The sequence below is a fragment of the Amblyraja radiata genome, chromosome 16 (assembly GCF_010909765.2).
Source record: "Amblyraja radiata isolate CabotCenter1 chromosome 16, sAmbRad1.1.pri, whole genome shotgun sequence".
Lineage (NCBI taxonomy): Eukaryota > Metazoa > Chordata > Chondrichthyes > Rajiformes > Rajidae > Amblyraja > Amblyraja radiata.
The window spans coordinates 137,733-152,042 of record NC_045971.1 but is presented as its reverse complement, the minus strand read 5'-3'; the positions used below and the strand labels follow the sequence as shown (position 1 = coordinate 152,042).

Sequence of the window (14,310 nt, the reverse complement as noted above, 5' to 3'; positions counted from 1 at the left end):
AAGGTCCTTGAAAACGTTCACCGAGGGCGGCCCGCAGAGGTGACAACGGAACCTCCGGTCGGTCCTCGAAGAAAGGGGAACTAAACCCCCATTCATAAAAGAGAAGGTGAGGGTATATTGCGCGGGAGGGTTAATAATTGACAATATGCTGCTGCCTGCCCGCTGAGTTAAAAAGTTCCCACGGTAGACTCACGATACACAGTGTAACGTGAGTCTTGCGTGGGAACTTTTTAACTCAGCGGGCAGGCAGCAGCAGATTGTCACTCCCTTCAGTTTCACCCCACCTACACCCCTCTGCTTCCCGGCCATGTGTGTGACCCCTTCCCTCCCCTCTCCAGCTCCCCGCTCATTGCACCGGCGCGGGGGCTTTGCACTGTCTTCACGTCGGCGATACCAGCAGGTCAGTGCCAGTCACCGGAGACGTCAGGACCAACGGGACACCGACCCCCAGGCCCACTGCAAGCACGGAGATCCCAGAGACCCACAGCCAGCAGCAGCCCAGCCCCGTTCCAACTCCAGAGGAAAACTGCAAACTGGCCGGAGACGTCAGGACCACCTGAAGCCGTTCCCCGAGCTGCGCCCCCTCATCGGGACACCGACCCCCAGGCCCACTGCAAGCACGGAGATCCCAGAGACCCACACCCAACAGCAGCCCAGCCCAGCCCCGCTCCAACTACAGAGGAACCTGGGTTGCGGATGACGGGGCGCAGCTCGGGGCGTTGTAGGGGCCCATCGGGGAGCGGGTTCCTGTTGGTCCTGACGTCTCCGGCCACCTGCCATCCTCCGGGAACTGTACCGCCCTTGCAGGAGAATGGGGTTGTTTGCAGTTGCAGAGGGAGGGGGCAAGGGCGGTACAGTTCCCAGTCTCAGCTCCAGTCCAGGGGGGTGGCCGGAGACATCAGGACCAACGGGACACCGACCCCCAGGCCCACTGCAAGCACGGAGATCCCAGAGACCCACAGCCAGCAGCAACTCCAGCCCAGCCCCGCTCCAACTCCAGAGGAACACGTAGGGGCAGAAGCTGATGGTGTGCAAGGTACGTCTTGTTCTTGGGGTGGCGGATGAGGGGGCGCAGCTCGGGCTGTGGGCAAACTGCCACTTGTCGCCGAAGCGGCCCATCGGGGAGCGGATTCCTCTGGAGTTGGAGGGGGAGGGGGGTATTGTGCTGTTTGATCGCCCCCTGCTATCCCAGGGACAGGGAGACACAGCGGCTTTTTAGACTGGTGGCCAATCACTTCCAAAGTTCTGCCCACACAGTCAGTACACCTCTCCTACACTGCATTTCATACAAACATTTATTCTGCAAGAAAAAACTACATTGAAGACTCAAACTCGCGACCGAGTAACTGCCAGGATCGAGGCGCAAACTCGGGAACCTAGCTCGGGGATTCAAGAATCCCCGAGCTAGGCCGCCTAAGGGCATGTAGCCCCGCTAGGGTGACATGAGTGCGAGAGGTGATTCAATGCTGCGGGCACATTTACAAATTCAGGAATTCATTCAACACACTGCATTTCATACAGACATTTATTCTGCAAGAAAAAACGACATTGAAGACTCAAACTCGCGACCGAGTAACTGCCGGGATCAAGGCGCAAACTCGCGACCTTGCGGATATGAGCCGAGCACTCTACCACTGAGCCAGCCATTAAAATCTACGCTAAAAAATTTCCATTCCGAAGGCCGACAAATTCTGAATTACGAAAAGTGCCTGGTCCCAAGGCTTTCGGATAAAAGGTTGTGCACCTGTAGCAATTCCAAATGTAAAATTAACATTATTTGTGGGAGAGACTTCCAAGCTATCATTACCTGTTTGGATGTATGTTTCCCAAATTCTCCTAAAAGGCTTCACACAAATTTTTAGATTCTACACAAAGATGAACAATTCCAACCAATGCAAATTGTTCCTCTCTATCAGTACTATCACAATTAAAGCCTGCCTCAATATTAGATCCTGCGCATCAGGCTTCCGTGACAAACGGGTGGGTTGTCTAATCCATATCAATTGTTTCCAGAGTTTTTGGTCATCCTTTCAGCCATCTTGGGACTTGATTTCCCAGCCAATTCCAGAAACGCCCATTTCTGCAGCTGACTTTCGAAATCAAATCTCATTAATGAACTGCAGTGACTTTAAACACACAGTGGTTACAGAGGTGAGAATCTCCACTGGTGTGATTTAAACATTTTGATAAAGTACAGGAAAAGTTTTTGAAATTTATGATTTGAACCATGCAACCTCCTATACTGCCCTCAATCTCAGAGAGAAAAATGCCCACTGAGTCATAGCTTCATCCACCAAGGAAACAGGCCCACTCATCCATGCTGATCAAGTTGCCACATGTAAGTTGGTTCTATTTGCTCAATTTGGTCCCAATTCCTCCCAAGTCTTTTCTATCTATGTACCTGACCAAGAGTCTTTTAAATACTTTTTTAGTACCTGCCTCAACTACCTCCTACGGCATCTCGTTCCATATACCCACCACCCTCTGTGTGAAAACGTTGCCCCTCAGGTTCCTATCGAATCTTTCCCCTCTCACCTTAAACCTCTGTCCTCTGATCCACCTACTGTGGATGAAAGACTCTGTTATGGGACATGCAGAACAGAATGTAATTATCCCTTGTTTTATGAAGCAATGATAATAGAGTTTATTTTATATCTAGTTTGTGAAATTGAAGTGGACATTAACCTCCATTTGTATCTGAATTAGAACTTAAAGAGCTAAATAACTCGATGACAACCCAAGAAATGTCAGTGGAAATCACAGCGTTAAAGCAAGAATGTCCCTTGTATCGGGAGAAACTATGGAAGATTAAATCTGCAAGCAACCATGTTACCCCAGAAGATAAAGAGCAGGTGAAGCTGTTATTCTGAGTGATTTAGTGGTATAGAGCTGTACAGCACGGAAGCATGCTCATTGGCCCACCATGTCCATCATATTGGGCTACTCTCATTATGCATTTGGCCAATTGTGAGAGGAAGTGAAGTAAGGCATACAAAAACTAGTAGCACCCTAGAGAAAGTGAGATAAGGCCTGCAATAAGAAGTGATACCAGCAGTTATCTGGTAGAATGTGAGAGAAACCAGAAGGAGCAAGGTACTCCCGACAAACTCCCATAGATGTGCTGCAGAAAGTATCTTGACTGGTTGCATCATGACTAGGTACAAAATACCAATGCACACGAATGCAAGAGGCTGCCGAGAGTGATGGACACAGCCTTCCCCTCCATTGTTAGCATAGTCATGAGACGCTGCCTCAACAGGTAGCATTTATCCTTGACGATGCCCACCATGTAGACAAGGACCATTTCTCACTGCTACCATTGGACAGATGGTTCAGAAGCTTGAAGTCCCACACTATGAGGTTCAGGAACATTTACTTTCCTACAAATGTCATGTCCTATAACTAACCTGCACACGCTTAATCTGTCTGAAGAAGGGTCTCGACCTGAAACATTACTCATTCCTTCTCTCCATAGATGCTTTCTCACCGCTGAGTTACTCCAGCTTTTTGTGTTTATCTTCAAGCTTAATCCTATCTTGACATCATAACACTATGGAACATCTCTTGCACTATGATGGACTTTTGTGTGTTTTTTTTTCTAATTGTGTTTTGCAGTAATATCAGGGAGGGCTGGGTGGGCAGTGTGGGCTGGGTGGGCAGTGTGAGCTGGGTGGGCAGTGTGAGCTGGGTGGGCAGTGTGAGCTGGGTGGGCAGTGTGGGCTGGGTGGGCAGTGTGGGCTGGGTGGGCAGTGTGGGCTGGGTGGGCAGTGTGAGCTGGGTGGGCAGTGAGCTGGGTGGGCAGTGTGAGCTGGGTGGGCAGTGGGCTGGGTGGGCAGTGTGGGCTGGGTGGGCAGTGTGAGCTGGATGGGCAGTGAGAGCTGGATGGGCAGTGAGAGCTGGGTGGGCAGTGAGCTGGGTGGGCAGTGTGAGCTGGGTGGGCAGTGTGAGCTGGGTGGGCAGTGAACTGGGTGGGCAGTGTGAGCTGGGTGGGCAGTGTGGGCTGGGTGGGCAGTGTGAGCTGGGTGGGCAGTGTGAGCTGGGTTGGCAGTGAGCTGGGTGGGCAGTGGGCTGGGTGGGCTGTGTGATCTGGGTGGGCAGTGTGAGCTGGGTGGGCAGTGGGCTGGGTGGGCTGTGTGATCTGGGTGGGCAGTGTGAGCTGGGTGGGCAGTGTGAGCTGGGTGGGCAGTTGGGCTGGGTGGGCAGTGTGATCTGGGTGGGCAGTGAGCTGGGTGGGCAGTGTGAGCTGGGTGGGCAGTGTGGGGTGGGCAGTGTGGGCTGGGTGGGCAGTGTGAGCTGGGTGGGCAGTGTGGGCTAGGTGAGCTGTGGGCAGTGTGAGCTGGGTGGGCAGTGGGCTGGGTGGGCAGTGGGCTGGGTGGGCAGTGTGAGCTGGGTGGGCAGTGTGGGCTGTGGGCTGGGTGGGCAGTGTGAGCTGGGTGGGCAGTGAGCTGGGTGGGCAGTGTGCAGTGTGAGCTGGGTGTGCAGTGGGCAGTGAGCTGGGTGGGCAGTGTGAGCTGGGTGGGCAGTATGGGCTGGGTGGGCAGTATGAGCTGGGTGGGCAGTGGACAGTGTGAGCAGTGGGCAGTGGGCAGTGTGAGCTGAGTGGGCAGGGTGGGCAGTGGGCAGTGTGAGCTGGGCATAAGGACATGAAGGAAGAAGACTAGAGGAAGAATGTCATTAAGCTGGAAAGAATGTAGAGAAGATTTATGAGGATGTTGCGAGGACTTGACGGGCTGAGGCATAAAGAGAGGTTGGGAAAGCTAGAACTTTATTCTTTGGAGGGCAATAGGCTGAGGGGTGATCTTATAGATGTGGGTAAATCTTGAGAGGAATAGATAAGGTAAATGTATCCAGAGATGGTGAATCAAACACAAGAGGACGAATGTTTAAGGTGAGGGGGGCAAGATTTAATATGAATCTGAATATGGAATGAGCTGCCTGAGGAGATGGTTAAGGTAGATACTATAACAGTATCTAAAAGATACTTGGATAGGTACATGGTTGGGAAAGGTTTCGAGGGATATTAGCGAAAGGTCGGCAATGTGGCTTGTCTAGATGGGGAATCTTGGCTGGCATGGATGAGTTGCGCTCATGGGCCTGTTTCCATGCTGTAAAACCCCAACTGCAGTCGCTGCCTGAAAAAGGCTGGCAGTATCATCAAAGATCCACACCATCCTGGCCACACACTCATCTCCCTGCTACCTTCAGGTGGAAGGTACAGGAGCCCGAAGACTGCAACAACAAGGTTCAGGAAAAGCTACTTCCCCACAGTCATCAGGCTATTAAACCTGGCTCGGACAAAACTTTGATTATTAATAACCAATTATCTGTTATTTGCACTTTATCATTTTTTTAATTCATGTGTGTATATATTTATATTGCGGTATATGGACACATTGATCTGTTTTGTAGTAAATGCCTACCTATTATGTTCTGTGTGCTGAAGCAAAGCAAGAATTTCATTGTCTTATCAGGGACACATGACAATAAACTCACTTGAACTTGAACAATTATCAACAACCCATTTCCTTCCACAGATGCTGTCTGGTCTGCTTATCTCCCCCAGCAGCAGAAGTGTGCTGCATTGGGCCAGTGGGTCAATTTTCATTAATTTACAAGTGACCAAGATTATATTACTTTTGTATGGGTGTAAATTTAATTAAAGAGGTTGAAAGGGTTGTGAATGGGCAAATTTCTTGAGGCTATATTGAAAAAGAACGGCATTTGTTAGTGAATAGAAGGGAGGATATAACTATTCTTTAATCCTCCCTCCTCTTATCTAGGTTCATAATGAACGAAAGCGATATATCAAAGAATGGCGAAAAAGAAAAAGAATGGTAAGTATGAATTATGGTCCAATTAGAGATAGAGACACCCGCTTGGGGCATTTGTACAGGTGGGGAATGATATGGTAACATGAACTAGTACAGCAAGAACAGGGCCTTTGGTGCCAAGATGTCTGTGTTGAACATTGAACATAGAAATACAGCACAGGATCAGGCTGAACATGACACTGAGACAAAGTCTTTTCATCCTGTGCATAATCCATATCCCTTCATTCCCTGAATATCCATATGCCTATCCAAAAGTGTTTTAAATGCCACTAACATATCTGCCTCCCCCCCCCCCCCCCCCCCCCCCAACCTTTGCAGCATGTTCCAGGCACTCGCCACCCTCTGTTTAAAATAAAAGAGACTTTCCTCGCACACCTCCTTTCACCTTAAAGCTGTGCCCTCTAGTTATTGATACTTCCATCCTGGGGAAAATAGTTCCAACTGTCTACCCTATCTATGCCTCTCATAGTTTTACATTTGTCTCCTCTCAACCTCTGGCGTTCCAGAGAAAACAATCCAAGTCTGTCCAACTCTCTTTGTAGCTAATATCCTGAAATCATGGCACCATTCTGGTAAACCTCATCTGCACCCTTTCCAAAGTCTCCACATCCTTGCTGTATGGGGACGACCAGAATTGTACACGATATTCCAAATATGGGCTAACCAAAGTTCAATCGAGCTGCATCATGATTTCTTGACTCTTGTACTCAATGCCAAGACCAATGAAGGCAAACATTCCACATGCTGTCTTTACTGCTGTATCTACTTGTGCAACTGGCAGGGAGCAATGGACTTGGACCCCAGAATCTCTTTGTACATCAATGCTGTTAAGTGTCTCACATTAATTATATATTTTCCCCTTGCATTTGATCTCCCAAAGTGCAACATCGTAGTGAAAACAGATGTCAAGCACTCGTTTAGTACCTTGCCAACATTCCCCGACTCCAAACAAAAAAATCATTTTTTATCCTTGAGCGGTCTTACCTTCTCACTAGTCACCCTCTTGTTTTTAATATAGGCATTTTAACCCAACTCATCAAAGCCGTTTTGTAGCCGCATTTGACCCTTTTAATCACCTGCTTGAGTTCTTCCTCCTTGCTTTATATTCCTCAAAGGTCCTCTCTGATTTAATCTTCTTGAACCTTGTATACACTCACTTTTATTTTTTCATCCTTGTCGCTCATCCGTCCTGAACTTTGATCAACTTGCCTTTAAATGACTCCCACATGTCAGATGTGGACTTGGCCAATAACAACTGCTCCCAATGTACCCCTCCCCAGCTCCTGCCTAATAATGCAACTTGCCTTACTCCAATTTAGCACCTCCCCAGAAGGTCCAGTGTTATCCCTATTTAAAACAATCTTAAATGTTTTTCTATCTCCTGCTGATTATGCTACAATCCCATTAGAGTTCTTGCACCGTTCTTATTTTTGAGATCTTCCCACATTGCCTCATAGACAAAGGTATGTCCACTCCGAGTGTCGCTGCGACCGTCTCCCTGATTAGTAGGAACTCCTCCACCTTTTCTCCCTCCCTCTATCACGTCTGAAACATTAAAACCCTGGAACATTGAGCTGCCATTCGTGTCCCTCTTGCAACTGCATTTCTGCAATGGCCACATTATAATCACAGGCAACGATCCAAGGTCTAATAAGTTCACCTGCTTTCCCCACAATACTTCTTGCAGTGAAATAAAGCTTCACCATATTCCTTCGTCGCATCAGCTTCACCATATTCCTTCGTCTCTCCATACTTAACCTTCCTTTGAGACATACTAATCCTAACCTTTACCTTCCAATCACACTTGCTGACTTACAACTTTGGATCTCAGGATGCCAATTTAAACCAATCTCTCCTGCCTGTACATGCTATATGTGCCTAACTGAAAACTTAACACCACCATCATCTTTGCCTCCACCACCAGCCCAGTTATTAATCTGATATTGCTATGGCTCTCCATGGATTGTCACCTTGTTGTGGTGGAGAAGCTCGTGTGGACCTGAGAGCGATGCTGTCTGGAGCTATGCTCCTGGTAGGGCCACCCATGGCAGTGAGGTCGAGGGGGAGGTCTCTGACAAAGAGCAATCCAACCAAGACCTGAACGGTGGAACAGGTGGAGGACAATGGCTGACCTTAGTGGAGCGTCACAACAGCTGGAAAGGCGGATGAAGGCTGCAGCAAAAAAGGGTCTCCTGTCGTCTTGGACTCCATGCCACTGGATCCCGACCCAGATCTGTCAAGGACCATGGGGTGGCTGTCTGTGCACCAGTCTCCCCACGTTAAACAAAGTCACGCACAGGCGTCCTCCACATATGGAATAGAACCCTGGAGACACCCATGGTCAGCCTTGATCGAAGGGGGTCTAAGAAACATGGCTAAGGACTGACAGCTTAATGTTCCAGGGTACAGATGCTACAGGAGATATAGAGGTGGGGATAAAAGAGAGGGGGAGTTGTTTATTGATTGAGAATTATGTCATGGCAGTGGTCAGAGATTACATTACTGATGGTTCGTCCAGTGAGGCTATAAGGAAGGGGCCGCAAAATAAGAAAGGGATGATCACCCTGTTGGAAGTGTACTACAGGCCCCTAAATAGTCAAAGGGAATTAGAAGAGCAAATATGCCAGGAGCTTGCAGACAACTGCAGGTCTAAAAGATTGTTATAATACGGGAATTTAACTTTCCCAATGTTGACTCGGACTCTTATAGTGGAAAAGGTTGAGATGGGGCAGAATTTGACAAATGTGTTCAGGAAATGTTCTTTGGGCAATATGCAGAAGGCCCCACATGTGAGAGGGTAACACTTGATCTAGTCTTAGTAAATTGGGTGGGGCAAGTGGATGACGTGTTCGTAGATGAACCTTTTGGGATCAGCGACCATTGATATAATTTGATACAGTACAGTACGGTAAAGTAATAAAGAACACAACCACAATAAACACTGTTCTGTTAGCTGTAAGATTATTATGGATAAAGACATGCAGGCCTGCCAGTTCAAATTCTATATTGGGGCAAGGCAAACTTTGACGGTATTAAAGAGGAACTCGCTCAAGTTGATTGGAACAGGTTGTTTGCAGGAAAAGGAAGTTCGGAAAGTGGGATGGTTTTAAAGGTGTGCTGACAGGAGTCCAGGACATACATGTTCCTGATAGAATGAAAGGCGAAGCAGTTGGGCGTAAGGAAGCTTGGATGATGTGAGACATTGAAGCTCTGATCAAGAATACGAAAGAGACTTGGGGTGGGTATAGGCAGCTTGGATCAAGTGTATTCCTGGAGGAACTTTGGGAACCGAGGAGCATGCAAAAGAAGAAAATCAGGAGGGCAAAAATGGGGCAGGAGATAGCTCTTGCAGATAATATTAAGGATATTCCTAAGAGATTTTATGTGCATCAAGGGAGCAAGAGTAACCACAAAGAGAGTAGGCCTCCTAAGGAATCAAAGCAGTCAACTCTGTGTGGAGCCACAGGTCATAGAAACATAGAAAATAGGTGCAGGAGTAGGCCATTCGGCCCTTCGAGCCTGCACCGCCATTCAATATGATCATGGCTGATCATCCAACTCAGTATCCCATCCCTGCCTTCTCTCCATACCCCCTGATCCCTTTAGCCACAAGGGCCACATCTAACTCCCTCTTAAATATAGCCAATGAACTGGCCTCAACTACCTTCTGTGGCAGAGAATTCCACAGATTCACCACTCTCTGTGTAAAAGATGATTTTCTCATCTCGGTCCTAAAAGACTTCCCTCGTATCCTTAAACTGTGACCCCTAGTTCTGGACTTCCCCAACATCGGGAATAATCTTCCTGCATCTAGCCTGTCCAACCCCTTACGAATTTTGTAAGTTTCTATAAGATCCCCCCTCAATCTTCTAAATTCTAGATCATGTGTAAGGTCCTCAATGACTATTTCTCCAAGACATGAGGACTGAGGAACTTGGGGCAAAAGATGGGAGTGTCTTGAGGGTGCTTAGTATTGCGGTTTAAATGCTGAAGGTCCTAAAGCATATGAAGACAGACAAATCTCCAGAATGACCAGACATATCCGAGAACACTGTGGGAAACTAGAAATGTGAGTCATTAAATACAAGAGAGGTGCCAGATGACTGGAGGGTGGGAAATGTTGTGCCTCTATTTATGCAAAGAAAAGCCTGGGAATGACAGGCCAGTGAGTTTAACATCTGTGGTGGGAAAGTTACCAGAGAGTATTCTGAAGGATAAGATATGCATGTATTTAGAGGGCAAGGACTGATTAGGGATAGTCAGTACAGTTTTGTACAAAGGAGGTGGTGTCTCATGAGTTTTTTGAAGACGTGAAAAGGTTGATGCAGACATACTATATACTTATAGACATTGTATATATGGATTTCAGCTGATACCCCTGCTGCTGATAAATGCCTCATGAGGCATGCTTAGAAAGTTTGCCAATGCCCTTGATGGCATTCAGTTGATGATGCTGTAGAAGGTTGTCTAAAGATACAGCTGAGCATAGTTCTAATGGAAAGTTGGGTGGAGAATGGGCAGATGGAATTTAATCCTGACAAGTGTAGGGTGAAGCATTTTGGCACATACACAGTAAATGGCGGATGGACAGAGACACTTCAGGGATTGAGTTCATCATTTCTTGAAAGTGGCAACACGGGTAAATAGAAGAAGGCATATGACACATGCTTTCCTGTATAGGTCAGGGCACAGAATATAACAGCTGCAACTTTACAAAAATATTAGTTTGACAAAGTTTGGAATATTTTGTGCAGTTCCAATCATCACTGGAACGATGTAGTTGTGAGACATGCAGAGGAGATTCACCTTGGGAAGTGATCAGATAGGCTGGGCTAATATGCCCTGAAGTGAAGGAGACCAAAGGGTGACCTGATCGAGGCATATTAAATTAGAAAATGCATAGATCTTGTCGATAGTCAGAATCTTTGCCTATGGGCGTGGTTGGAATCCAGAATGTACTGCCAGAGAGGTAGTGTTTCTGGGAAGGCAGAGAAGGATACAAAGGTACAGATACAGAGCTCAGTGTAGATGGGGTAAACGGTCAGCCCATTAATGTGTTGTATAACTCCAACTCTTCTCTAGCATATGATAAGGTCCCACATAGGAGATTAGTGGGCAAAATTAGGGCACATGGTATTGGGGGTAGAGTGCTGACATGGATAGAAAATTGGTTGGCAGACAGGAAACAAAGGGTAGGGATTAACGGTCCCTTTCAGAATGGCAGGCAGTGACTAGTGGGACACCGCAAGGCTCGGTGCTGGGACTGCAGCTATTTACAATATACATCAATGATTTGGATGAAGGGATTCAAAGTAACATTAGCAAATTTGCAAATGACACAAAGCTGGGTGGCAGTGTAAACTGTGAGGAGGATGCTATGAGAATGCAGGGTGACTTGGACAGGTTGGGGGAGTGGGCAGATGAAGTTTAATGTGGATAAATGTGAGGTTATCCACTTTGGTAGCAAAAACAGGAAGGCAGATTGATATCTAAATGGCATCAAGTTGGGAAAAGGGGATTGGTACAACAGGATCTGGGGGCCTTGTTCATCAGTCTATGAAAGTAAGCATGCAGGTACAGCAGGCAGTGAAGAAAGTGAATGGCATGTTGGCCTTTATAACAAGAGTCGAGTATAGGAGCAAAGAGGTCCTTCTGCAGCTGTACAGTGCCCTAGTGAGACCACACCTGGAGTATTGTGTGCAGTTTTGGTCCCCTAATTTGAGGAAGGACATTCTTGCTATTGAGGGAGTGCAGTGTAGGTTTACAAGGTTAATTCCCGAGATGGCGGGACTGTCATATGCTGAGAGAATGGAGCGGCTGGGCTTGTACACTCTGGAATTTTAGAAGAATGAGAGGGGATCTTATTGAAACAGATAAGATTGTTAAGCGTTTGGACACACCTGAGGCAGGAAACATGTTTCCGATGTTGGGGGAGTCCAGAACCAGGGGCCACAGTTTAAGCATAAGGGGTAATCCATTTAGAACGGAGACGAGGAAACATTTTTTCTCACAGAGAGGTGAGTCTGTGGAATTCTCTGCCTCACAGGTGGAGGCTGGTTCTCTGGATACTTTCAAGAGAGAGCTAGATAGGGCTCTTAAAGAAAGCAGTCAGGGGTTATGCGGAGAAGGCAGGAATGGGTTACTGATTGGGGATTGAATGGCGGCGCTGGCTCAAAGGGCCGAATGGCCTACTCCTACACCTATTGTCTATTGTCTATGATTTGGTTTCAGGAAAGAAAGTTGTGGTTTCTGTTGGGACCCCTGCTGACCTGTGTATTAACACCAACTATCACACTTTCTATTCAGGCAACTGATTTGATTGATGCTGTTCTGGAAGGGTATCCCAAAAACAAGAAACAGTTCTATGTAAGTAATGAAAAGCACGAGCTCAGGCCATAATGAACTGTGCACTGCATGCTTAAGTAGGCTCAGACGACATTGCCAATGTGACCATTCTATGCTTTTTCTTTATCTCCCAGTTGCTAACCACTTTAACCCCTTCCTTTTCCCATACTGACCTTTCTGTCCTGGGCCACCTCGATTGCCAAAGTGAAACAACGTAAAAACTGAAGGAACAACACCTCATATTGCGCTTAAGTAGTTTACAGTCCAACTGTATAAACATTGAATTTTATATAACTAACCATCAAACCTCCTGTCCCCTTCCCACTGTCGCCTTCCACCAGTGATCCTTCTTCTGGCTTCACATTTCACGCCTCTTCTCACCCACCAGCTTCTGCCTCGTCTTGCCCCAACACCACCTGACTTCATCTGTCCATCATCCTACCTGCTACCTTACCTGGTACCACATATCTTCGACCAGCATCTGTCTCACCCCTCCATCTCACTTTATGTAGGGTATCATGCTTGACTCTGAGTTCATCTAGCCTTTTGCTTTTTTGCTTAAATCCAGCTTTCATTATGTCTCCCTTTGTTCATCTATCCCATCCCTTCTCCCACTACCCCCACCTGGTTTCCACTTGCTCTTCAACTGCTATCATTACCTTCCATGACTCTCGCTGCAAACCTCTTGAGAAGCCATTTTTTCCCATATAATCCAAAACAAGATATGTAATTAGAGAAAGTGGGAATAGCCACGCGGATCTCCCTCCCTCATTGTTCTGTTGATAGGTAAATACAGTAACTTGACCATTGACATTTTCATTGTTTTATTAATTCAGGAGGAGCTTGGGATAGAAACTGATGAAGATCACTCTGTAGCTGTACCAGACATGTGAAGGAATCAAAACCAATGCTCAATGGAGAATTCCTGCAAGATTTGATTCAATTATCAGTGACAATATATTTTTCATCCAAAGCCATTGTTTTAATGTTCTCCACTCAATGCATTCGGCACTTGTGAGCTTTACTGGGACTGGTGGCTGCTGCTTTGAGTGGAAACTATTGTGAAGTCTGTTTATTTCCTGAGTTTCACTCCATTGCTGTTCTCTCTGCTTCTGATTCTCACAATTTAAGGAGCAGGATTTTCACTGCAGTAGACCACCTATCTTGACTCTTCAAATCTGTATAAGGTTGAGCTAGCTTTCTACCTCAGTGCCATTTTTCCCGATTCCCTTAATATACATATATCTATTCGTCTCTGCTTTGAATGAATATAACACCAGCCTCCGCCGTCTTCTGAGATTAAGAATTCTCTGGGATTCACCACTGTTTATATGAAGAAATTTTACATCTCAATCCTGAATGGAGTGTACCTTTCTCTGAGACTGACCCCTGGTACTGTCCACAGCCAGGGGTGGGGAAATCCTCCATTATTTGAGTCTGACAAGTCTTGTAGGAAATTTGTAAATTCTGATAGAAGATATGTAGCCGATGCTTCACTTCTTCACTGCAGTGTCAGTTCAGAATTGCAGCTCTATTGTTTCCAATTTCATTCCCAGCCTCCTCTTGAGTGTTGTGAACTTCAGCTTAGGGAAGCAGTGTATATACTTATCTAGTACTACATCCATTGCGAAGAGTTGTCCAAAACTGGTTGAAAAGTATAATTATAAACCTCCAAGGAGAACTTCAATGAATCAAACTGTCAGGACTGTTCATCAGGAGCTTAACCTTTAGATCAGTGATGGAGTGTGGGGCAAGGACTGCTTGATCGTCTGTTTTCAAAAATGTTTGTGTTGAGCGGATTGTCTGATAAGCATTGTAAATGTTTTTGTTAAGATTAAAATAACTCTTCTGTTGTTATTTATGGGATATTAATCCCCAACGTGATGGTCTCGGTGGTTTCTGAATCTTCCATTTTGCAGGTGTCGTCTGGGGAATAATGAGCAATGATTGAAAGATTTCCTTCCCTTAAGTATATTTTTGAACTCGATTGGAGGGGATTTGATTGAATCTTGCAAGATCCGTAATAATTTTAAGAGTGCTAATATGTGTTTTACATTCTCCTTCTGAGGCAATCTAGAATTAGAGGTTATCCATTTAAAGTTGAGAAGATCATAGATACTCCACTCGGCGAAAA

The 14,310-nt window shown here is 46.4% G+C and overlaps 1 protein-coding gene across 1 annotated transcript in view; it reads left to right on the top strand.

Moving 5' to 3' along the window:
* Positions 1 to 14,033, top strand: part of LOC116981755 (PSMC3 interacting protein) — a 36,610-nt gene extending 22,577 nt beyond the window's left edge. The window contains exons 6-9 of the mRNA XM_033034810.1: positions 2,707 to 2,852; positions 5,781 to 5,834; positions 12,138 to 12,197; positions 13,013 to 14,033. Of these exons, the coding sequence (XP_032890701.1) occupies positions 2,707 to 2,852; positions 5,781 to 5,834; positions 12,138 to 12,197; positions 13,013 to 13,069 (317 nt within the window). The 3' untranslated portion in view covers positions 13,070 to 14,033. The remainder of the gene's footprint in view (positions 1 to 2,706; positions 2,853 to 5,780; positions 5,835 to 12,137; positions 12,198 to 13,012) is intronic.
* Positions 14,034 to 14,310: the final 277 nt, after the last annotated feature.